The 26,741-nt window shown below is 37.0% G+C and overlaps 1 protein-coding gene across 5 annotated transcripts in view; it reads left to right on the top strand.

Annotated features, from left to right (window-relative positions):
- The window catches only part of FMN1 (formin 1), a 172,817-nt gene that overhangs the window by 44,051 nt on the left and 102,025 nt on the right, over positions 1 to 26,741 (top strand). For 4 of the 5 annotated variants that reach the window (XM_063160502.1, XM_063160501.1, XM_063160498.1 and 1 more), the window contains 2 exons: positions 5,727 to 5,844; positions 21,682 to 21,743. In XM_063160502.1, coding sequence (XP_063016572.1) covers positions 5,727 to 5,844; positions 21,682 to 21,743 — 180 coding nt within the window. Of the gene's footprint in view, positions 1 to 2,174; positions 3,659 to 5,726; positions 5,845 to 21,681; positions 21,744 to 26,741 lie in introns of those variants that run through there. The other variant, XM_063160503.1, reaches the window with a different exon arrangement.

Here is a 26,741-nt window from a genome sequence, read left to right as displayed (position 1 = left end):
AGCTTGGTGACCCTTTTTTATTACAGGGAAGTTTTATTCTAAGTATGGGCTATTGTTAATATAAACAGATGAATAAATATTTTGGCATAATCTGAATCCTTAAAAGGTATTATGACCCCAAATAAGTAGGCACATAAATAAATAAGCAAGACATAACCATACAATTTATCAGAACAATGAACAATTAATCATGTCGTTGAACATAGAAACAGATGTGCATTTAAATGTAGAAAATTTTGGCCCAGTATTGTCACTTTGCCCCATTTATTTTGCCATTAAAAGGAATATAGAATTGCTTTAGATTTGCCTTGAAGAAATTTTGTCTTGGGGAAAGTCACCAGTGTTGTGGTAGCTTCCTTCCACCTGTTTATAAGTCCTGGAATTTTAAGAATAGGTTGGCAGAGGGGGTGGTAAGGACTTTGTCTCTTTCTTTACGTAGAGCTTCATTTTGTGATATTAAGCCTAGAAACCAGGGGAGCCTGTCAGTTGTTTCTGACCTTGGCACCTGATGATTAAGCATAGTGGAGAAGCAAGTCCAGAGCTTGCTAAGGAAATGCCAGGCAACAGGGCAGAAGACATTGCTCCTTGTGAAATCACAGATAAAGATGGGAATGATTTCACTGCCCTTTGTCTATAGGTATGCATGCAACCCTCTAATTGAAAAGGTGCCTGTAAGCTTCATCCAAGCCCTTAGTATTACAATCTGATTTTCAGGAAACCTTGTTCCTGCAGGAGATACCAATGGCTTCTGCTTTTGCTGTTGACAAATGTTATTTGTACAGTCTACATTTTTAAACAGTAAACCAAAAGCTAAATGTGTTGGGATACTTTGTTGTTGCTTGTTGGCTGCAATATTCAGCATTTTTGTAAATGTTTTTTGGTAATCACATACAGCAGTGTGATCTGTAGCTGATTTCCCTGCGAAGGACAGCTTTCCCCATATTGCTTGCTTAAGATTACTCATCACAGCTAAATGTATAACTGTAGAACTACCCTTTAACTTGGATAAATAAAAAAAAGTAGCGAAAGTGGAGACTTGTGATGGAAACCTGCTCCAAATGTTACTGACTTTCTGAATATCAACAGTGCTTCAGAGTATTTTCTATATACTTTCTCCATCTCTATTGATTAAAAAATACATAGTATCCCTGGTAGTTTCAGTCAACGTTGAGTTAGACAGTTTTGTACATTTCAAATGTTCTTGTTCGTTTCAACTAAACAAATCTTACACATACAGCAGTAAAGTCTGTGAAAATCATCACAGAATATGTCAGCAGAGATTGTTGTGGTTCGGACCCACCCAAGGCTGGTGCCGTGGATGGACAGGGCTGTCCGATTCCTAAACAGTTAATTTGGCCCTGCCGGGCGCTGGCCGCTCTCCCGCCGCCCGGCGCTCCCGGTCCCTGGGCGCGGCCGCAGCCTCTGATAAGTACCTGCGTGCACCTCTCAGCAGGAGCTGTGCAGGGCAAGGACAGTGGTAACATGAAACCAGTCTCGTTGGTTTTTGTTCATGGCCCTGGAGGCTGAAATCTGCATTCCAGATGAAACCTCCAGCAAATCGGAAGAGAGTCTCTTTTTTTCCTACTTTCCTCTGCTTCAAGGGCGCTCACCCGAGTTGGCTCTGCCCGGCCGGGCACTGGGGGCTCTCCAAGGGCTTCAGGAGGGGGCGCAGGAAGCTTTAGAGTCCTTAGCTCGGGTTTCCATTTGACATTTTTTTGGTGATTATGGATTTACAAAAGAAGTTCTTTGTCCTAGTGGAAAGACTATGCAAAGGAATCCGTCAGGAATTTTCTGCGGAAAACCACCCAGCGCTGGCGCACCGGGACAAGGAAGTAGGGAGCAGCGGCGGCGCGCTCGGCCCGGCGGGACGGCTGCTGTAGCTGCCGGGGGCGCGCAGCCCGTCGGGGTGCGGAGCACCGGGGGACCGCCGGCCGGGCTCCAGCCGAGTTTAGTGCTGGGACAGACCTCTCTCGCGCGAGGGAACAAGCTCCAGACGCCGCCGAGGACTGATTTTTACGGAGGGTCGTTGTGCTGCTCCCTTGGCGGAGCGGGAGCCCCGACGGCGGAAGGAGCGGCGGGGCGGCCCGGCCGGGAGCGCGGGAGGCCGGCGGCCTGCGCGGGCCGAGCCAGGCCGGGCCGGGCCGGGCCGCGCCGCCTGTTGCAGCGCCGGCAGCCGGCCCGCCGGCAGCCTGAATGCGCGCAGTAAGTGTTGGCGCAGCAGTCAGCAGCACTGCTGCGAGCGAACCTATTCTCTACTTCACGCAACATGGAAGAACATAATGGGATGCCTGACTGTAGTCAGCTTTTAGACCTGAAGAATGCAGCAGAAAGCGACTCTAACCCACTCACTACATTTTCTGTGAAAACACTGTTTGGACTTACAACTAAGCTTGAATCTACAGCTCCTACAGAAGAAACAGTGCTTAAAGCATTTCAACCTTTGCACAGCAATATAAATACTCACGCTAACACCTGGCATGAGAGGAATGATAATGGATGTAATGAGGACTCAGAAAATCAGCACAGCGTGGATAGTACCAGTGACCAGGCTGACCCAATGTCTGGCATGCAGGCCGGCCTGGAGCTCGACTTAGCTGACCAAAATGAATTACTTCTTCAGCATTTGAGGTTTGTTCAGCCTTCTTTGTCTGAATCTGACAATGATGACAAGGATGTTATTCTCGTACAAGGTACTTTGGTTCATACAACAAGTGACACAGAATCAGACACGGAGAATAAGGACCTAGACACCGATCAGAACAATGCGAGCAAATATGGGCTAAAAAATGCTGCTTTGTCTGCTGAGGCCTTGGACAACAGCAATCAAAATAAGGAAGAGTCAGAATCAGAAGGGCACAGCAACAGTGATGACACTGTGGATACAGACGACGTTGAATTACATCCACCATTCTCTAACCAGCTCCCAAAAGAGCTGGATGGTATTCTACAGTATGACTCCAATGGAAAAGACAAAATGTTAATGGATGAGCAATTCACTCATTTGCTTGCTACAGGAGAATGTCCTCAAGAACTTTCAGATGAAGAACAAAGACCTTCTGTTGATAATATATCACTCCAAAAAACAGCACTGGCTGAAAAGACTTTCCAGCTGCCTGCTTTCTTCAGTGGACTACGTGTCAGAAAAAAGGGACTAACCACAGAAGATGGGGAAATTGTTACAGAAATTAAACCAAGGGAGAATGATTTAGCTCTGCTTAAATTACGACAGCCTGTTAAGAAATCCAATATTGCATCAGGTTTGACCATTAAAAAAAAATCATCTGAACCTAAAGCAAATCCCACTTTTCTAGAACAACTCTCGCACTTGTTAAACATAGATGTCTCCAAGAATGAAGATAGAACTGAGGACTCTGCTGAGGGATCTGGGGAGACCGAGGACAGTGATGAAGCTCAAGAGAACAAAGCCTCCAGCAAAAGAGAACCACGATTTCCCTCTGAGGAGATAAAATCAAGCCCTGCTGAATCTGCACTGGATGCCTTTAAAGCCTTATTCACGCGACCTCCCAAGAAAGAAACAACTGCAGATCCTTCAGAGCTGGAAGCCCTGAAACGCAAAATGAGAAATGAAAAAGAGTCCTTGAAAGCTGTATTTGAAAGGTCAAAATCAAAACCTGGGGATGGACCATCAGACAAATCTGTAGGTTGAATTACTTTTTTTTCCTAAGATCTGGAAGTAGAAGGATTATATATTCTTGTTTAAATATTATTGGTGGGGACTTAAGGTCAAAATGTCAGAATTGCTTCTCTTTTGGAAATCTCAAATTTTGGGTTCCCAGCCAAGGAAGTCTTGGGGCTAATTTGTCAGAATTTTTGATCATCTGCAGTTGAAGCAGAATTCAGTCACAACTGATGACAACAGTAAAAGTCTCTCAATTAGAAGTGAGAACTTAACAATCAGTTTCTGATATTAAAAGATCTCTACATGGCAGTTCTCCATATGTTAATTATGGCTTTAAATAATTTTGATGCTGCAGATATTTACTGTAATATTATTTAACAGTTTCTGAATCTCACTCTGTTTTCATTCATTGAGTATTTTATTTTTATAAGTAGTATTTCTTTTTACCTGTGGGAATAATTGTATGATAAGAGTTGTTACAAGAAGTTATGGGTGATTTTCAGCTCAAGACATGGAACACGAAGGTTTTTTTTCTTGTTTACATGCACATATTTGGCTTTTCAAATATTGGTAAGTATTTAACCTTATCTGGGAGTAACTTAGTGATTTCAATTAGACAACTCAAGTTTTTGATTAATATAAGTGTTTGCAAGGTTAATGCTCTTAGGCATATGGAGATGTAGTTATTACAGAAAAAAAAAATCAATGCAAAGTTTTCATACAATCATAAATGGCTTTGAATATGATTTGAACTCTTTAATTAAATGAGTAACCTTTGGGTTGGCATTCCCCCAACCCAAAGTTCTTACAGCCACATTTTTGGGAGATGTAATCAGCCCAGGAGATTCTTGTTGGCTGAAGGGGGAATTGCTTGAAGGATTATATTTTCAGGATTGTACCTTAAATCTGAAGCTACATCTTAGTTTTATGTGTTGGTTATACTCTCTTTCAAATTTTTATTCTTACATAATATTAAAAAAAAACCATGTAAAACTCCTGGTCAACACTTGGGTAAACTGATAATACCAGTTTGTAGTAAATTACCTGTGGGGAGGAGAAAACAGGTATTCATTGGCTGTGGAATGTACAGCAAGTGCAGTCTGAGTGTGCCCTTCCCATCCCTGGCTCGCTCCTTCCTGCTTACACCAGTGGCTGTGCTGGCGTCAGCGTTCCTGTGGCTCTCAGCAAACCTATTTGGGAAGCTGTCATCACACACAGTGAGGGAGGAGGCACAGCAGTCAGCAGGAGTGGCTTTTATAAATGTCTGCTTAATGTCCGCTCTAGTGCAAATGTGTATTTTCCCAGGGCAAAGCCAGAGCCTAGGGGTCTAGCCATTCCTTGCCCTTGCTCCTGTGGGCCATTTATGGGGCCATTTTCCTACAGGGTTGCACTGTTGTTGCAGTTGTATCTATGCAATTACTTGTAGTAGCATGTTGAAAATCAGATTACAGAAATATTGGAGATATAAAAAACCACCCAGAAAATCCCTCTAAAAGAGTGCTTGTTTAGTGGGTCATTCCCCCTCCACCCCTTCCCCATTTAAAGAGTTATTTTAGCATTCCAGTTGACAGTGCAGTCCCATTAACAGCTGCAGCATTACTTTGATGTGGCAGTATTACCTGGTATGTGGACTGAGCAATCTGCAGGGGGTGGGGCAGGAATTTCATAAACTAGCTCTGCTTCCAGAAAATTATATTGTCAAATGATGTCTTAGGTGAATTGCTCTAATGTTTACTTGTAAGAGGAGCACACTATGGAATATTTAACTCTGGAAGGAAGATATAGGAAAAAACCCTAGCGTTCGTGACCACCTCTGTGGTTCACAAAAGGATAGACAGCTCTCCACAGTGATGTGAACAGTTTCAATAGATCACTGCATATCACATGCATTATACTACTTTCCTCCTCAAAAATATTTTTCTACACTGATTTATTTGTTTCCCTTCCAACCAACTGAGCGCTGTTTCAATCAGTAGAATGAGACAAATAATCTTTCTGGAGCACGTGTAGAGCTGAGCATGGCAGTTGCTGTTTGGAATCAATTCATACTGCAGAGTTTAATTTTTTTCTTGTGTAATTTTAACAGCCTGACCTGAGTCCCTCAGAGCAAGATGACAAGACTCCAGGGAGACTCCAGACTGTCTGGCCGCCACCAAAAGCAAATCACGAAGAAGTAAAAGTAGGATTGAAGTACACAGAAGCAGGTAAAACAAAGTGATGAAGCATTTGCAGAAATTAGTTTCTGACATTTTTAATCTTGTTTTGTACATAGATGGTGATAAGTCACAGTATTTTCTTATCTGGAGAAACAGACCTTATGTTTCGTATGTGTGGTTTACTGCTATTTGTTAATTCTGCATCTGATTTTTAAATGTGAATGGCTGAATATTGTACAAAATTGCCCGTATAAATTCATGAGGAAGGAAGTGGGTTTTCTTGGTAAATTTCTAGTGGTATTTTCTTCAAATGAGTGACAGATTTGTGATAGTAGTTGAGTGACTGCCTTTTCTGATGCCTGGGTGCAGGGGGCAGCCCCCTGCTGAACTCTGGTCTGGCTGCGGATTTTCTTCAGGTACTGTCCAGAATGAAAACACCATTATTGCAGCATGTGTATGAACAAAGGAGTGCTCATATCCAGCTGGGCCACTTCTGTGGTAGCCACATATATTGTCCTATGCAAGTGTATGAAAGGTTATGTCCAAAGTGCAATGCTAATTATCAGATAAGCTTTTCACAGAAAAATATTTCTTGCGTTTTTTTGTTATTTAGATATTTACATAACATACTTAAAAGGGAGAAAGTGATTATTTTACCCACCAGAACTCTGGTTCAAATTTATATTCTTGAATGTAAAACAGGAAGTCCTTGATATTCAGAAATTAACTGTAAACTGAGGAATACTCTGAAATATTAAAGTGAAAGCCAATAGGCCATCTCTTTTTCAGGTACCTGGAGATTTTAGAAAATACTACCTAGAAACTATTAAGTGGAACTAAAAAAAAAACTTTTATACTGTTTTGCTGTGAGAAATTGTTCAGGGTAATGCTGTGTGGTTCTTTCTAATTCCAGTGGATATCTATCTGATGTATTTGAGAAGCAGTACTCCTATTTGTTCTGTCTACTGCTTTTTATTGTTTAGTTGTTCTCCCTCTTTTTTCCGTTTTCTCTGCATTAATCTTTCTTTATTGTAATGTGGGAATAATAATGGAAGTGTAAAAGTTCTTGGAAGATTGAGAAAACTTGGCTTCACAGAAGCAACATGGTTCTAATATATAGAATTAAATTAAATATATAGAATTAAATTTATGGTTCATCTGATTGGTCTGAATTTGGGAGTCTATTACTTAGATGACCAGGACAGGTATTCAGCTGTTAGCAAGTTGATGTTACTCTTAGATTTTTATTATAGGCTATATGCTTGCCATATTTTATTTTACCCAAATAAAATTTTTCCTTCTAATGACTGTAATAATCTGTGGTGAAACATATGCCTAAATAAAGAAAACTGAATTAACAAAAGCTCCAGATTCTACTATTTGTACAGGAATTAGGTCATGCTTTCTTGAAATTTGAATAGGAAAGACAGACTGGCTTAGAGCCCATGTAAATTGTTACTCTTGTTACTGTGATATTTTGGGTGGTAGTGTCATCAACATGTTGATGGTTTGTTTGCTAAGTCAAATTTTTAAAGACCAGATTCTGCAGTTCATTAGTTGCTCCAGCGTCTGGCAGAGGGATTTGAATGAAAACAAACCGCTGGTGATTCAGCTGGGATGAGATGTAAGCAGTGCTTTTAAAGGAAATAGGCAAAGACTGTGTTTGCATGTTAAGGCTATGTTGAGTCTGCAGTGAAGTTCTAGGTGTGCTGCAGAGATTGGCAGGTTGGTTTCTTTCAGCTACTCAGGGACGCCTAGTAGGCAGTTGTAAGTTGCACATGATGGATCACTTAGGTTGGTTGATCTGAGGACTTGTGCCACTGTTCTAAAGCATTGTGCACAAAAATGAAATTATAGAGTCTCCTACAAGTGGAGCAAGGTGATGTTCATGAGTCGTGGTGATAGAGTTATAGGAATAGGGTTAGTATTCAATGCTGGTCTTATTGCTGGGTTTTGTGGGGTTTTTTATGAATATGAATGTGGCAATATAGCAAAACTTGTAAATTCTCAATCTTCTCTCTCATAGTAATAGGTACCTTTAAAGTGCATGCGTATGCTGGCATTTCCCCTCATGCCCCTTTGCATCCAAAATTCCCTTCCAGCCACCAATACATTAGAAGTGATCTTCTTAAAAATAGGCTATAATGCAAGTTAATCATCTGAATTATTGAAATTGGCTCATCTAAACCAAAAACCCTATTTCTTACCTCAGTGTCTTGTCTTGACTACTAAGATGAAATGAAAATTCTTGATCTCAGAGTTCAAAAATTGTGTTATTAACTTTCAATCAATAATTTCTGTTAGTGCTTTAATTTCTGTGCTTAAGGGTTTCATTTACCAAAACAATAGGAATGTATGTGAAAACAATGATAAGAGAATTAATTATGAGGTAAGTATTCATTTAGCACAGCTTTATTTTAGGCTTAGACAAAATATATGTTCGTATCCAAAGACAAATTTGTCAACATTCATCTTTGTACTTCTAACATGGTACACAAATATATACATATATTATGAGGTAGCATATTTGGTTTTTTTCATTTGTCATGATAAAATAGAATTTAAGACTGAAAACTTGAAAGTTGGAATGCAGTAATCTTTTTTTGCAATTCTACACTGTGTCTTTGTTTTACTTTCTTCATCACCATGCACTATGACAACTATGATAGGAAGGTAGGGATATTGAGGGAGAGTATTCCTGTCTTTTTGATCTTTTCTCACCTCCTTGTCATGTTTTTCCTCATTGTTCTTGTTGCCTAGTGGAAGCAAGAAATTCAGGCTTAATTTGGCCTATGCAGCAGACATCACAATGACTCAGAGCAGCTTGGAGGAGTGGCTAACTCCCTCCTGAGGCTCATAGTCTGGCTTGATGTGTGGGAAAGGAACTGAAAAGCAAAGGGACATAACAAGGAACACGTGTGTGAGGCTGACTAGGTCTGTTGGGAGTATTAGAAGTGAAAGAAGTTAGGGATAAAACTGAGCATGAGTTTTTTTCATGCATTTGATAACTGCTTGTGCAGTTATAATATTGTCTCCTGCAGTATCCAAATCTTGAGTTGTTAATTTTGAATTGAATGGATGATGTTGCAATATTTTGGTTTTATTTATGTTTTCCTAATTCTTTAATGCATGTGTTTCCATAGAGCAAGTGGCTGTGTTGTCAACTGGCTCTCTGTAATTAGCACAAGCTGCTTGCATGGTTCTCTAGAGAAACTGGAACTTCTTTGAAGTGTGTCTAAAATAGCTGAAGTCCAGAAAGTCTGTACTACATTTATGTCCTGGAAGACTAGAAAAAGGGTACTTAAGGTTATAGTTATTCCATGGAAATAATTTCCATCAAAGACATTCCTGTGAATATATTTATGTTCTTAAATTTCTGTTCCTCTGCCTTCATTTTAAGTTTTTTTTTTGCTTTTCCTCCACAATTCTTGGAGAGACTTCCCCCATTTTTAACCATTAACTCTGACAGAAGGGTAGATAAGTCAGCCATTATGTGTGGTGAAAATATCTAGCCAGATAGAGGAGACAAATTCATGTCTATACTGAAGAAATTGATCTGTGATACTGCATCACATTGAATCCACCTATAATGAATGTCTCAGCTACTGTGTACAACTTGGTCAGCACTTGCAAACACGTGTTCCAGAAAAGGAGTTCAGGCATGGGTTCTGCAGCTCCTGAAACTACTTATGTTTGAAGAACAGTCTCCACATTAAGGTGACATAGATGTACAGATTCTCTTATTCCTATTAACAATACCATTTTAGTCTTCAGGATCAAACTAGTTCTCTTATATACAACAGAGGGAGTTTAGTCTTTTGCTCAGCAAAACAGAAATGTAAAAAGTAATGAGAGAGAGAAGTATTTGACATTCCTGTGGGCGAAAATGTTTAAAAAGCCATTTGGAAAATCAATTAATTTAGTGAGGTTTTTTCATTTTTTTCATTCAGTGTTTTATTTTAAATTCAAATTTAAAACATTTAAAAACCAAATTTTCTCACAGTCTGTCTGTTCATCATCTTTAAAACTGCAGTGAGGTAATTCTGTCTCCATGGTGCCACAATTTCTAGAACAGTCTGTGAGGATGTAAGCACAATTTCAAGGTAAATTAGAAAATCAGGAGGTGCCTGATAAAGATTTTATTAGACAAAAAATACCTGGGTAAACGGTGAATGAAATACAAAATAGTGGGAGAGGATTAATGCTAAGTCTCGAAAAAATCAAATCCTTGATCCCCTGTACTCTTAGTTCCCAGCAAGAAAATCACTATATGGCCATGATGTAGGGCCATATGCCCCAAATGCAGGGAATAACCAGCTTATGTGAGAGAAAGAGAGATATAAGGGTTGGAACAAAAGGATGAGAGATAAGAGCATGACATCTTATCTTCCTTTTACATAAGCTTCCTTTGTGGCCTTGAACAATTTGTCTTTGAGAGAAAGACAATGCTTGATGTCAAGTGTCCTGAAGAAAGTTGTAACAGTGGCTACCAACAGTTGGTTTCATCCTAGGTAAAAAAAAATAAAATAGTAATTTAGGTTCATTTCATTTCAGTGTGGTGTTAGTTCTGGGATTCTGTTATAAATTTTACTATAGGGAATTAGATCAAGCAGTAGTATAGCAAACAGGATATTTTGCATTGCTTCAAGGTAGTGCTTTTGTGGTTGATTCACTGATCAATTTGATATGACCTTAGAGTGCATAAAGTTTTTGTAAATTATTTTACTACACTTTACTGCATTATTATTGTGTAGCATGACAGGTGCATGTAATTCAGTGTTTCATGATCAGACAGATACACGTGTGTGTTTTTGAGAAGCTGAGGGTTTTATTACAAGCCAGATTTTGGCAACCATATGGTATTCTAGAGTAACAATGACATTTTTTCCCCTTACTTATGATAGCTAAAGCTATCATTTGTAAAGCAAAGATTTGATGGATTCAGAAGGTATTGGCTAAGATTTACTTCAAAAATACTAACAAAAACCGTGCTCCAAAACAATCAAGCAACAAAAATACCCTTTACTTTTCCCTCCTCACCTCAGCTGACAGTCATTCATACTGTGTCTCTTGAGACAGGAACAAAAATATAGGCACCTGTGGAAGATGAATTTTTGTTGTTAAGGCATTTGTGTACAATTTTCAGTCTTTTTTACTACTTTCTGAAATGGCTTCAGGAAACTTTTGGGAACCTTTCCAAGTTACAGTTTATCCATCCGTAAAATTAGGATAAGAATTCTGACCTATTTTTCAAGTCAAATTAAATTCCTTTTCTGTTTATAGGCTCTTAAAATTAGATAGAGATGCAGAATAGGAAAGAATATTCTTAAATCTAAAAAATAAAGCCCAGACCAGCGGCACAGTTCCAGAATGGTAACTCTACCTAAGGCCATGGGATAATATGCCCATGCCTTCCCATACACTGAGGATTATATTTTTTCGAGGTGAGAGGGAAGAAGAGTTATGCTCCAGTTTTCCATAAAAATCGTTGCTTTATTTTTTTTATGCATACTCTCTGTAGAAATGTAGTAATTTTAGGAGACCTATTGTTTTAGAGTCTGGGTGCATGTTTTGCAGCAGGTGCCTAACAAGGACAGGTTTTACAGAATCCAGAGCCATGTCTGGATAGACATACATGTGTAGCCACGGATACAAGCATGCTTGAGATTCACACACAGAACAGCTTTAGTCCACTTGGATTAGAAAACTGATTTCTAAGTTTAATATTTTCCTAGTGAGAAGATTAATCTGTTGCCTGAATATAATGAAGGCAAATTGTGTGAATTATTTCTTTTACTGTTGTTTTAATTTTGAGATATAGATTGTACTATGCACCTGAGCAATCCAGTTTTGCCAAGACCCAAAAGTCACAGGGTTTTACAAGATGATTCTTGTTATATAATTGAAACACAGTGAAAGAGCCATTGTGTACACAAGAAGAATGACTTTGTATTTTATTTCCATGGTTCTATTTTGAAATATATGAAGCCCTTTGTGTAAAAGAAATGCCTCTGAGTTTTACTGAATTCCCTTTCCTGTTCTTCAGTCTCACTGTTTGCTTGTTGTGATGCTTTCTGAAAATTTGCTCCTGCATTTAAAACTGCTGTTTGGATTTTTTTTCAGATAAATTCAATATCAGCCCTGCCAGATTTGCTCCCCTTGCTATGGCACAGACATATACTCTGTAATAAATCTGTTCCTCATGTGTGCTGTTAAAAGAGTTACTTGTTTACCATATTGCATTGGTGAACATGATCCTGTAATAGATTGGTTTTGTAAAAATGAAGTAGGATGTTTATTGAGAAGGAATTTGTGTTGAATGTCCCCAGCAGCAGTACCTGTAGTGTTGCCTTTCTGGGAGGGTGAAATGACAAGCGAAACTATTCATCTCTGCTATCAAGTAAATGAGCTGTAACTGTAACCCCTCACAGCTGAGCAGTGGTCAGGCAGATAAGTTACTCAGGTGACTGCTTTTGAATAGTGCTTTATACTGCTTTGCAATCAGAAAGAGGAGTAACTATTTTCCTCCTTCCCATCACAGACCATCAAGGGGGTGTTGGTTTTTCCATAGGAAACTGGTTTTTTGTGGTTTCAGTTCTATTATTCTTGGGGAATTCAGTGGCTATTGTTAAGATACTTCAGGTCCTGTAGTAGGCTTACTCTGGTGTTTGTATTATTTAAATATTTGGACCGTATTTGGATACTGGACTATTGGCTTGTTTTGGACTGTTTATTTTTCACAAGTCCCTCTTCATTTGTTTCCTTTCCTCATGTCTGCCATATTTTCACCGTTCTGGAATCTTTACAGTGCTGAGAATTATTGAAATTTTAGGTTTGGAGGGTTCTTCCCTATCTTAACAATGAAACAAAAAAAAAACCCAAAACCAAAACAAAAATTAAGCTCAGGTGAAGGATATCTGCTCGTTTTCCGCTCTGTGGATTCAGCATCCTTACATGTTAGGAATTATGGGTCTGTAAAACAGTTCAATTTTACTGTAACTAAAGAAGAGAAGACGGGTAGGAGTATATAGAATGGGGTTGAGGGAAGGAGGATTAGAATCTTGTTTTCAAACAACATGCAGTATTATTTTATCCGATCTTCTATCCCTAAAAAATAGGTAATTTTGTGAATTTCTTTGAGCATAAATAAATTTTAATTTCCTAGTTATAAAAGGATGCTTAAATGCGGCTATGCTTTATAAAAACCAGTCCAAGATGGAACAACTTAGATTTTGAAAGTTTCTTGTGTGTATTTTTATTGAAACAAAAGCCTAAAAATCTGCTGCTGTTTTATGACTGTAGCCTGGGAGAGCCTGGAAAGTCGTATCAATACATCTGTAAAAATAAATGAAAAGTAATTTAACAAGTGTAGCTGTGGTGAGTAGATTCCCTTCTGACACCCGGTGGTTAAAGATGAGAACTACATGGGGAGATAGAGGAGGAAACAAATGCTGTAGTAAAAGGGAGTATTGAAAGTGGGACCAAGGGTTACCACACAGGGAGAAAACATTGAGAAACCCTCACTATTCTGAAATTTAATGAAACCGTACAATTATAAGTTAATGATTTTCTTTATACTGCAGGGTGTGGTACATCTCAAGAAAGGTAGATTGCACTCAAGTTTTCTAGCTTTTGTTCTCTAATTACCTTTAAATTGTGTTAACATTACTTTGCATGTTTACAACAAGTTTAAACACACCAAGTTTAATATGAATGGCTTTTTACAAAAATGAGTGTACTGACCAGAAGTGGCTATATAGTTCATTTAACTTCAAAGCTTATGCTTTCTACATGAAGTTTTGAGCTTATGGTAGAGAAGTTTCCTAAATGGCTGTGTCAATTTTGAGGAGTAACCCATCTACTTGAAATGTGAGTTATGGAGATTTCTGTGGGAAAGGTTTTCATGTAAGATTTTATTTAAAATTATTCAAGTAGGTTAGTTCTTTTATTGCCAAATAAGAAAACGTAATTCTTGCATTGCACAGTTGTGAACACAATAGTATAATACTGAATAATATTTGAATGTGTGTATTTGCTTTTTGCAACAATTTTGAAGAGTGAAAATTTCCCTTTGAAACTTGTGACCCACCCTATCCAGTATTTCTGGGGTTGTAGATTGAATTTTCAGGTCACCAGATTGACCAGTGAATGCTTGTATCTTTTCTTTTAGAAATGTTGGTGAAGAGTGCAGCACACTCAGTATTATAAGATTTTCATGAACGTGTATTGAGTACATTTATAAACACTGTTGTTGCTTTGTGTTCAGAAAAGTTTTGTGTGATGATAAAACTGAACATACATAGGCATTTTGATTATGTAGGTTGTCCAAAACATCCAAATTTTATTTCATGTTCAGTTTTCTCTGCATTAGGAAAAGCACGCATGCTTTAGTGTGTATTTTCTTTGCAAAACAGTGAAGCATGTCTCATACTTTACTAATCATGAAGAATATTTTTTTGGTTTATGTTTTATTTCTGCCACCTGGTGGCATATTTTGTCTGTCACATATGTCAGCAATATCAGTCACTGCTATTGCACAGTCTAAAACTTTCTTTTTTAAATGCATGTTTTGGAAATGAAAAACAGAATGAGGAATTCTTCAAAGTGTTCCCACCCTAAACTTCTGTCTTCTAATCAGATTGTAAGGAACTAATCTCTTAGAAAAGTCTAAGCTTTCTGATCTGCTTTGGTCTCCTTCCCTTAACACACAACATGAAAATATGATAATGAGTGAGCATGATTGTTATTTCCAATTATAAGTCTTGAGGAATGAATAAAATCAGCGTATGATAATCTGTGTATATATCAAGCTGAGAGCTTTACAGAAATATTTCTAAGTGTATTTGGTTTGTGTGGCCTGTTTTTGGTACTGGGGAGTACTACAGAGGTGGCTTTGTTTTCATAGTGTTGCATGTGACCCATGGTTAACCAAGGGATATTTTATCCATCCATGGGATATTTTTACATGGTAGAAATTTATTTAAGTACTTGCTATTTGATTTTGGTTTTATTTGATAGGCTGAGCTAGTGTTTAGCAACACTTCAGAAATTTGGCAGTTCACAAGCAGTTCATAATTTTTTGCAAGACAAAATAACATAAGGGGGAGCTTCAAATACCAGTTCAGTTATATATTTTTAGTAATGAAATGAAAAGCAGGGGGTGTGCAAGACTACCTGCTGGAACATGAAGCTAATGAGTGTAAAGTACAAGTTCTCTGAATAAAGCTTGAATACCATCTTACTTATGCTTTGTCTCTAGCTCACCTAAAGCTTTATAAGGAGGGACCACCAGGTGGGTGGAACAGTATAATGTTGTCTGTCTCTGTCTACTCTTTGGTGTCTTTTGTTACCATAAAGGTCGTATTTATCTTTCCTTGATGGAATAGAAGTGATAAAGTCTGAGTCTGCTATATCTACCACTGTGAAGAACTAAGAACTTGGTAAGACTACAGAAGTTCTATAAGACATCAGGAACTGTTTTCAGATTTCTAGCTTGTGGAACTTAAGTTTCAATGGCTGCCCTCCCACTAAAGTGAGTGGAATTTAGGTTACTTTCTTCTTGTTCTCATATTAGACATGCTGTAATTTGGCAGTAGTTTGTTTGTTTGTTTGTTTTCCTAAAGTCTTTGGAGCAAAGACAGTAGTGAAAATTACATGGTCATAGATCTTAACATTAGAGTTATGGAAAAGTATTTGGACATATACTGATCCTTATTCAGAACAACAGCACATGTAAGGCTGACAAAGAAATACAGTAAAATCCCATTGACAACCATGTGAGAGTTAATTAAATACTAACTGATAATGCCATTAGTAATCATAGAATCATAGTATATTAAGGGATTGGAATAGATCCCTATGTGTAAGTTTTGGTATCTGTCAGCTTTCTGGGTTCCAGGTACTTTTTAATTTAAAAGTTGCTATTCAAGAGAACATGAATAAAACTTCTGGTGCCATACCTATATACCATACCCCTAATGTTCTCTGTGTATTTGTACAGTTTTCACTCTAGCAGATGTTGGTGTCTATAAGGGTATAGGCATTTGTCCTAGTTTCACAGTGCGTGACACTCTGTTGTTTCACACAGTAGATGTTTGTGATTCAATAAAAAACTCCTTGTCTGATGCTGTACAGCACTTTAAGCTCTTTGTTCACATTGTGTCCATCTTCCTTATTCAACCATTTTGAACTGTTTGGGGTTGCAGCTTCCGTTTTTCCATTGTGCTTCAACAAAAATTATTTATCTGTTCACATACTATGTTTGATGAAATTACAGGACACGAAATTACTTCCTCCTTGCACTTGGTAGCTTGGTAAAACACAATTTTATTTCCTTCTTGCAGTCCATTACTTGTGTAGATGTTAATTCTAGGCTTTAACTGGAGTATTTCAAATGTTGTAGTACCTAATGATGAAGAAAATAATGTATGTTCCAGATGGACTGGTATTGTTTTAGTCAGTGTTATCTTTATACGATCCATATTGAAAATGTACTTTAAAATCATGTAGCACACTGATAGCAAACATGACAGGGAAGGAAGGTTATCCTGTTTGCACTGGTTCTGTCTTTGCAATGTTCAATGCCAAGGTAATTTTTTTAAAATCAGGTAAAATACTAGTTAGATTTACTTCTTCCTGCAATTGCACGTAAGCAGAACCAAATATAGCATGACTGGAAGTTATGATACTTTCTAATATTGACTGTATCAACGGGTGGCAGAACAGGATCATGATAATTATGTAGTTCATCACTTCAAAAATCATGGTTTATTTTTTCCCAAGCACCTTATAAGAACGTGCAGTTGAGCAAGGAAATATGAAATATATATGTTACTCTCAAAAAACATTTAAAGCTACTCATTAGGAAAAAAGTAAGACTAAAAACTGTAATAAAAAAATAGAATTGAACTGGAAAAATAAGACTTGAGACTTTGCAGCTGATGCAAAGTTAGTAGAAGTAGGGAAGACCCGAACACAAATTTGGCATTCTCTCATCAGAATGTTATCTGCTGGCTATGGCAAAACATGCAAGTAAATGGAAATAGATTATATTTTTTTACAGTGAATAATTGATTTATTTTTCCAACAACAACATAGAAAAAGGAAATTTTGCATTTTCATGTCACTATATATCTTTAGTCATCACTGAGTTCTCTATACATTTTCCTATGTACTTCGCCAACTTTCAGATTACTTTCAAAAATGTTTTAGTGAAACATTTTACAATTAAATGATATTATGTTGCTAGCTGTCGGCAAATGTAACAAATATTTGTTTAAGGCTTGTTAATGTATTTCTGCTTCATCCCACTATCTTAGAAAAAATGATCAGTTTTATGAAAGTTTGCCTTAGCTTCAGTGCGTTATAATTATTGATTGCAGGTAGCATCAGGTTCCAAAAATAAAGAATATGCCCAAGTAGGCAACAGCTTACATAATCTATTACATTTTTCTTGGGATGGCATACTCTGAAAACAAAGGAAAAAGTAGTAAATTAGAAGTAGTAAATAAAAACTGAGACTCCAAGCTGTTTGGAGTGGAATCTGTGCAATGAGATTGTTTACTTTTTAGCTTGAATGCCCTTTGTAAATGAGTGACTTTTAAAATTATTTTCTCAGTAACAAAATCCTAATTTGCATGTGGTAATTTTTTAGGATTGGTGCACTTAGCATTTGCAATCTGATTTGTCTCAAAAGTTCTTAGGAGTAATATCTGCTTAAGGGGAAGATAAATTTATGCTCTACAGCCACTGTCTTCTTGCAGGCACATTGGAGACCAGGCAAGTACAACAGGATATTTGTACAATCAGCCTTCTGTTATGTGTCATAATAAAAGAATTTAAAGCTTCAGCAAATTGACCTTGAGGTGTTTGAGCATGTCCAGGGCAGCAAAACTGATGAAGGATCTGGAATGTAATTCCTATGAGAAGCAGCCGGTGTAGCTGGGGTTGTTTATTCTGGGCTCAGCGGAGATCTATTGCTCGTTACCTGCAAGGAGGTAGCAGCCAGGGGTTGGTTTCTTCTCCCAGTCAGCTAGTGATAGGATAAGGTGAAGTGGCCTCAAGTTGCACCAGGGGAGGTTCAGTTTGAGTATTAGGAAAGTGTGGTTAAGCACTGAAACAGGTCACCACCCCTGGAGGTATTCAAAAAAATAAGTAGATGTGTCATTTCTTGGTACGGTTCAATGGTCATGGAGATACTTGCTCAAAGGTTGGACTTGATCTTGGAGGTCTTTTCCAACCTTAAGGATTCTTTGATTTTGTGAAAATGCAACCCCCCTGACATTGCACAAACTAGGTAAAGAGTCACCTTGTGACACAAGGATCAGCTTGGACCTATAATGTAGGGTGTAAAAATGAGAGAGCTGGGTGGTACATGGTATCAGGATCAGTGTGAGCACACATTGAAACACAGAAAGGTCTGACTAAACATCAGGAAATGATTTCTCACTGTGAGGTTGACTGAGAAACTAGCACAGGGTGCCCAGAGAGGATGAGGAGGGTGAAGATTCCTGGAAGAATTTGAAAGCTATTTGGACATGGTCCCGGGCAGCCAGCTCTGGGAGAGGTGGGGATGCAGACCAGAGGTCCCTTCCAGCCTCAGCCATTCTGTGGTTTGTGATTAGAAGCTTTTCTCCCTGTCAGTCTGGAGGGTCCCTAAGGTAGGGCAGCACCAGGAAGTGGGAGGTGCAGTTCAGCTGCAGCCTTGTGTCTGTGCTAGTGCTGAGACCTGCCCTCAGGTGTTCTTGTGTCTTGGCTCACAAGGCCAAATGAGTTCCAGTGGTTATGTGAGAATCAGGCTGGCTACAGAGCCATATCAGATTTCTTCAACTCCAGCACTGTTAATTTTTAACCTAGACAAATCATCCAGTGATACCTTGGTATTTCATGTGTAGTCTACATGAATGTTTTTTTTTAGTTAAATGGAATTTAAGAATTAAGTAGCTTATAAAGCCTGACTTACATTTTGTTTCTCCTATAGTTCCTTCTGTTAAAATGTCATTATTGTTTGCTTTGCTGTTTTGATTTTTACCACCCTAAACAGCATTCCAACACCACTGCATAGTTAAACTTCATTATTCTGTTGCCAGTATGTTAAGGAACTGATTTTTGGAATTGCATGAATGAAATTATTTTTTTCTAAACAAATTCTTCAACGTTTTAATGATCCTGATTGCCATCTCTGTATACAGGTTGTTTTCTTAAAATGTAAACTATCTGTGTACGATTGTACTAAATTAAGGTGACCTCACAAAATATAGAAAAGGAATGGTCATGAGTTACTTTATATTGTGCAAGGCAATATAATTGTGATGTGATTTGCATTATAATATTTTGTACAGAAAAATAAACATTTGCTTGAGAATTAAAGTACTTTGCTGGGTATCACCTTCTATCCAATAGATAGTTTCTTCTAATTAAAAATAATAAAATTAGAAACTTATGCTGTTGAATGTCAGTTTGTATCATCATAAACAATCTATAGAATCTGTTACAGGATATCAGTTTATGATGCACTTGCTTTTATGCAATAGTTGTGTTTTAAGAAAATAGTTTTTATTATTTATTCTCCTAGCTTAGTACTTTCAAAGCATATTTTTAAGGAATAACAAAATTATAAAAGAATGGCTACTCTCTGTCTTCTGCTTTAGAACAAAGTTTAAACAAAACAATCTCTAGAACTTGTTTCAGAGCTTTCAGCTAGAAGCAATGAAAAACAGGTGCCAGCAATGACATATACTTAATTGTTGTTAAAAAAAATTAAATTCTTGTGCTGTCTTAGATTGCATTCATAGGGGTTCTTCCATCATTCTCTAATTGCGCAAACATTTGTGCCAAGATAAAAAAATAAGCAACAGAGGGTTGGGAATGGGTAGACATGGTGAAAAATCTGCTTCTGGTGCTAGTGCAGGTCTGTGTCATCATAGGTGAATTATGACTCTCTTACCCAAATCTCAAGGAATTTTAATCATTGGGCAACTCCACATAGAAAGCAGATCTTTTGTTGTTAAGATAGATCTGTATCCTTCTGTTAGCTAAACTAAGAACTGATTGTTAGGAGCATTTTCAAAGCCTGTTATTTGCTTCAGTTATCATGTGACCCTAAAGAGCTAACCTTCAAGTTAGGACATTCATAAGGTTCATGCCCTGCACACTGAGTGCTTAAGGCAGCTCAGGTGCCAGAAGGGTCACAACTTTTTCTGGGGACCTGAGGCAATTGTTTTATATTCTGTTTAGGTGAATGGATATGCAGAGCCTGTATCCATAGGGAATATCAACCAGTCAAAGGAATTAACAGTAGAAAATCTAAAAGTTTGTAGACCTAACCAGTTGTGATTCCAGCAGAGCAGACAGGCAATTCTCTTATGCCTGAAAGGTCTTAAGTAGAGACCTGTTAGAGGGCAAGGAGAAGTTTAGATAGATGCTATAGCTAGCTGGAATCACCAAGGTTTTTATTTTATGCTGTATAAAATATTGATCCTATTTCCTTTTGATTTTATGTATCAGTTCAGCTGCTTGATGATAACTTCACCTGTGTTTGGAAAAAATCCACGTATACATGACATGGAAGCTTTACATTAAAAGCTTCCATGTCATGTAGAATTCATGGTGATGATCAAGTTACCTTTTCTTTCCTCTTTCCTTCATGTGCTCTGAAGAGAAAAAGGAGAAAAAAAAATAAAGAGCAGATAAGCACTGAAGTGTTTTATTTATCTGGTACTTTGGTCCATACTTTGATACTTTAGTGCTATTTTGTTAGTTCTTCTGTTGAATGGGTCACGCAGACTCCTTAGTCTTAGACACCATTGACAATAAAATTTAAATTCTTTGGCCTGTTTTCAAACCTTGTTTAAGTTAGGATTTAGTTGAGGAGGCAGAAGCCAAGCCAGAAAACTGGAAACACGCTTCTGTATAGATTTTGATTTGAAAGCAGATGGAAGTGGGATTTTGGTCATCTAACAACAAACTCCAGTCACTTGTTTAGGAGGGCTGTAGCTTCTGGGCCAGTGTCTTACCAAAGATTCTCTTAAGATCTCTTAAAGCCTTTGACTGGTGCTTTGAAGGAGTTTCTGTTTCTTCATCTGGCCAAATGCAGGCATGGTATGGATTAAGGGGAATCATAGTATTAGTGGTCCTAGAGGTTTTGTAAATCTATGCCATCACTAAACCTGCACGATCAATGCCTGGCCTCCTCATTTTTTCACTGCTGATTTAAATTTCTCTGGCTTTCAGTTTCATACTCTCAGCCTTTGGATTTTGTTGTATTCTTTCTAAATGGCAGAGCTATCCTGTATGTCATTCACAGGATTCTGTACTTAAACTCTGTGATTGTTCTTCTTATGATAGAATTGAGAGAAAGAATTCTTTGTATGTCACTGTTTGGTACCTTCCGAGGTCTTCATTTGTATTTGTGATTGCTATTTTATCCAGTTTGACTGTGTATAGTGATTGTATGTTTGTCCATTTAAATCACTTTACTTGATGCATGTTGTTTTAGAATTCAGGTGAGGGTGTGTGTGTGCATACATGTGCATGTCATAGTATCCTATCAGTTCCACATTTATTTGCAAAACAAGGCAAAACTATAGTTTCCTTTTGTTATTTCAGTCTGTCATATTTTTTTCCGTATTTTCCCTTCTTAGCATGGAAGACCTCTGCTTTATCCTCTTCTCTCAGAAGCACCATGGAAAATCTGGTCATGTGGTCTTAGAAAAAAATGCTAATTACTGTGTTCAGATTTTCTTTTCCATCACCACCACAAAAGGTCATTTATTTGAGAGCCTACACCTGCACTCTGGACCCAGTGGTGTTGTATGAAATATTCTATGCTGAAAATGACCCATTGTTTTCTGACTCTAAGGGAATGTACTTTTTTTATTTCTACAGAGTACCAAGCTGCCATTCTGCATTTGAAGAGGGAACACAAAGAAGAAATTGAAACATTAAAGGTATAGTTTTGTAATTATATATTTCCCTATCTAGTGCATTTTACAGATTTAAGTGGTGCAAATATACACTTTCTATCAAATGTTAAGAATTCAATTCTTTATTTCAAGAAGTTGTTTTCAGTTGACTGCCAGCTCAGCTAAAATTAATTTTGTTAAAATCTATACCTGCACTCATAAATGATGTCTGAAAGCAGTTTTATTTGTTTCCTCTTTGTAGTTCTCCTTATTGTTGTTCTGTTAAATTCTTCCACCTAACACAGCAATGCAGTATTGGCATTGATGCTTAACTACTTACTCTTTCTCAGTGAAACATTCTTCTATAGAAGCAATTTTCTGAAATTTTAACAGGAAAATAAGCATGTGTGAGACTTTCTGAAGTTTAGTATTGAGCACTCTATATTGATATCTGCTCTTTTAAAGTGTAAACTTGATCAACTAGTTATCAAAATCAGAAATAACAGTTTAGTATTAGAAGTCACTTTCCCTTGGCTGTGGTAAGTAAAATGAAATATTACAATAGAGTGGTTTTATCATAAAAACAGGAATTTAAATGGCAGTATAACTGAATTTGGTGGTCACCCCTAGTTAAAATTGCCAGCATCTTCCTTTTCTCACAAGTTATGATATATTCTTAAGTGTAGCTGCACTGTGTTCTAATACAGGTTCGTATGCCAAATCATTAGTGGTCATCAATTACAAAACATTCAGTATTTCCTTCATCATCATTAAAGTAAATAGAATGGAAAATAAACAGATTTACTAGCATGACAATTCTGATAATCCAGTACAGTGATACATGAACTGTGTCATTAGGCAGATCACATTGTATAATGCGACGTATTGAAATTTACATTATAAAATTTCAGTGGGAACATAGAATGGGGGAATGAAATGGTGTCATGATTTAATGTTATACTTTGTTGCATTTTATTCTTTAATGGTATAACAGAAAAATATGATGGTAAGTATCCCAACTATAGGAAATTCTTGGGTTAAATCTGATTTTATGCTATGCACTGAAGGAACCTACAGACAGGAATGTCTTTTAAGCAGCTCTTTTGCAAACTAATCCAAATTCCTTATGTGGTGTTTATGAAGAAGGTTTGATTATCATACTTTCTCTTCAAAAGGTTAGGAGTAGACCCTTGGTCTTTGTTATTCCTAAAAGGCCTAGAGAAATGTTAAGAATTATGGAAGTTATATGTATGGGAAAGTTCTCAAAATATTACTGAATTGTCCTCTGAAAGTGAAAGTAAGCAACATTATCTAGGTTCTGTTCCTTGAAACCTGTATATAGTGGCTTATAACTGAGCGATATTTTTATTCTTTAGCATTAGAAAGTGCCCTGTATTTTGTTCGGTTTTTATTGTAGTTTTTTTTTTTTTCTTGAGTATGTGAACAGGAATTCCAGATTGTTTTTAATTCTTCAATATTTGTTATCACTGTGTTAATTTCCTATAAACTTTATACAGAATACCCAGAGTGCAGCCAGGGCTTTACTCATTCCACTAGTGTCTGGGGGTTGGTGCTGAATCTATGAGACTGAAGTTTCAGTGAATGCAGCAGTCTTGAAAGATGCACAACAGTCACTGGGTCGGGAGGGCACATGACTGTACTGTATTTCATTTTGCCATCTTTATGTTATCACCAAAACTTGAAGCACTGTTCCTTTTTTTGATGTCACTTGAATTCAGTTTTTGTCATGTAGTGTATATACTTATTAAGATTATGACATGTATAACACCAAGTCAATTACTTATGAATCTGCACCAGCTCTTCTTGCATGACAATGTGCATAACACTTAACTCTTGAAGAGTTAATTAATGTATATAATTCAGCTGAATCATCCACATGAATGTCTAATGTCTAAAAGGGTAATGCTATTGCTGCATTCAAAGGACTTCTTGAATTTTTCACTTAATGTTAACAAAATACTGAATAATATAGTTTAAAGACCTGGAACGATTTCTGTTCTGTGCTGTTAAGTGCTTTGCTTTCCCTGCTCTTGCCACTAGATGTCAGCTGAGTCCTTCAGAAGAAGTTCCCAAAAAACGTGTTCATGTTTCGTACTTCCTTCTAAACTGAGTGTGGTGACATCCTGCGCACTGTTTATGTATCTGTTTTAGTTTTAGGTCAGAAATTATCTTGCACATTATGAAACTAAATTTAAGTTGCTCAATTGATAAGTCATAGCTGTCAACACCTTTGTAGTGTTTGTCCAGCAGAACCAAATCTTGAGTACCTAACAACCAACTAAGTAGATGACAACAACATAAATCAAAATAATGTAAATGGACTCCTGACTTCTGAAAGAAAGCAATTTACTTGAAGACAAAATTCTGTCTGCAGTGCTTAATATTTAACCCAACACATAGCTGCACAAGGGTGCGCCGTGCTTTTTTTTCCTGTAAGTTAAATTGATAAAATGAGTAAAAACTCAAGCATACATTCAAGCATACTTTTTCCCTGATGTCTCCATGTTGCCTTTAGAACAAACCTACTAAATATCCCTTCATCTTTAGCTATGTGGGAGTTAAAGGCTGTTTTTGAAGATGGAAGAAAAGTCCTTAGCTGTCCTGTAACCCTGTACCCTATGCAGGGATGTTTTTCTCCGACACAGATTGTTAGGCTTCCACCAGCTCACTAGATCTTTTATATATTTCCAAACTGAGAATATTAGTATCTTCAGGTATTTCTGTTACATAATAGTATTACATAATGCATGTCATATGATATAGTGTAAGAAATATTAATAGGTATTTGATAAAAAATTAGCTATAGCTAGCTTATAAATTGTTCATAAATAAATATTAAAAATTCAGTAAATATCATATTTTAAGAGATGCAAAACTAGGGTTTTATTATATCTCATGGCAAATTTTAGAAAGAAGTACCTGTATAGTTGTATCTATCACAGTTATGAATATCTTACTGAAACTTAAGAAATAGTGAATGGCAATGCAGTTGGTATAAAGCTGCCTGTGGCATTATGAAAGAGCAAGCTGGCCTCATTTAGGGAAGAATGTATCATGAGGTGTTCATAGTGACCTTTGTGGCTTCCATGGTAATGTTTGCATTTTTGCTTTTTTTGTGAAGGTTCCAAGAGCTGAAATGTAGAAGTGGGTAGAAAGTAATTTCCTTTTCACAGAACTTCCTTAACTTTGAAAACTATTTCATATCATAAATTGAGGTTAAAGACTAGTGCCTCAAAGTGCCCCAGAAAACATTGAAAAATGTGGAAGAAAAAGGAATGTGAAAGGAAAAGTCATAGCACCAGTCAAAATTATCTGATAATTTAAAGATAATTTATTTTTATTTTGTTGTGAGACCACAAAGGCATAAAAACATTTAGGGTTTTATTAAGTAGTAAAACTCTAGCTCTATTATGACCATTTTATTCTTTTACAAATTTGTTTTTTCATGTCTAATATTTCCTAAGTTCTTTCATGTCTCTTTGTCTTTTCACCTTCTCATTTGTTTTTCCTTGCGGTCAGTATGCTTCTATTTATGAATGCTTCCATTTTTTATTATGACATGAGTACAACAAAAGTTACTGCTTCTCTCTGCAACATTTTGGAATTTTTAATTCAGCTGTGGGATGGAATGGTGAATAGTGTTGAATGCTCTTGTATGCCAGAATGCTTATCAAAATACCTCTTTATAGAACTGGGTGATCTCAGTTTTATTTTGGCAATTTAAAATGTCTTTTACTTAGATGTCAAAGTAAAATTTAATTTCGGCTTCAGAACATACATCACAAATTGGATGTTTTAACACCAAATCAAAACATCTTACACTATTTTAGTTTGTCTAAATCTTCTTTTTCTATAGGTAGACTATTATAACAGACTGGAATACTTTTGAGCAGATTAAATTGAAAGAAATCTGACCTGGATGCTCTTAAGGATTTTTATTATTCCTCTCTGGAGAAAAAGAATTTTTCCCCCACAGTTTTGTTTGTGCATATGTGAATTCTTGCATGGGATAGGAATATCATGATTTGTCAAAAGTCACTATTTTTTGAAATCTGCTATTAGGATATGGGGTCCAATGATTAATAGTGTTGAAAGCTTTAATATGCTACAGTACTTATAAAACCCAAAACTTTTTCATATATGTGGATTTATGCTGACTTTGGTAATAAGGTTTTGCTTCAGGATGAGATTGTTGTTTTAACTTTTACAAGATGAAATGCATCCATAACGTGGCTGGTTGCTTTGAGTGTTCTCTGTTATATTTTTGTATTCCAGCATGCACATACAGAAGAAAATCTGTATCATGTATGCTTCTCTCTCTGCTGGTGCTGCAGCTCAAAGGAGCAGCCAAGGTCAGCAAGGGTTTATTAGTCAGTCTTTCCTAATGAGCTGTTCAGGCTTTTCAGCATTTCCATGTGGTGAACTGATGAACGTCTCCCAGCTTGTGGTTAATTATTGATACTAATCTTGCCTAACTTGAAATGTTTCAGTCTTTCAACTGTTAAATGTATGGTTGCACCACTGTGTGCATACTGTGTGCCTTTATGAATCTTCTTCTTGGTTACTTTGTCCTCTTGGAGGAATTCTCCCTGTTCACTGCAGAGCCTCTCTGTGATGCAAAAAAGGAAAAAATGTCAAGATTTAAAAAAGCATAAAAGTTACGAGAAAAAAGAGATTGAACTTCTGTGAAATTGTATTAAAATACCAATTTCAGAACTCCTAGTGCTGCCAGACAATGGCAGCAACATTATCTTTGAATTTTGCATTTCCTAAAATAGTAAAATTCCAGCAGGAAAAAAAATTTTCCTGAACTGAAAAATTTGCATAGCCATTGCTATAGAAGGTAAAGTGGCAGACTAGGGAACAAAGGACAGGAGCAATAAAACAGTAACTTTCTACAGCAAACAGCACTAAGTCTCTTTGGAACCACTTGACAATTTCATCTTCATTCAGAAATGAAGCTTGGAATGATTCTTCATGTTGTGTGAAGATATTCCCCAGTTAGTTAATAATTCCCCAGTT

The sequence above is a fragment of the Melospiza melodia genome, chromosome 6 (genome assembly GCF_035770615.1).
Source record: "Melospiza melodia melodia isolate bMelMel2 chromosome 6, bMelMel2.pri, whole genome shotgun sequence".
In the NCBI taxonomy this organism is placed as follows: Eukaryota; Metazoa; Chordata; class Aves; order Passeriformes; family Passerellidae; genus Melospiza; species Melospiza melodia.
This window is presented reverse-complemented; position numbering and strand designations above follow the sequence as displayed.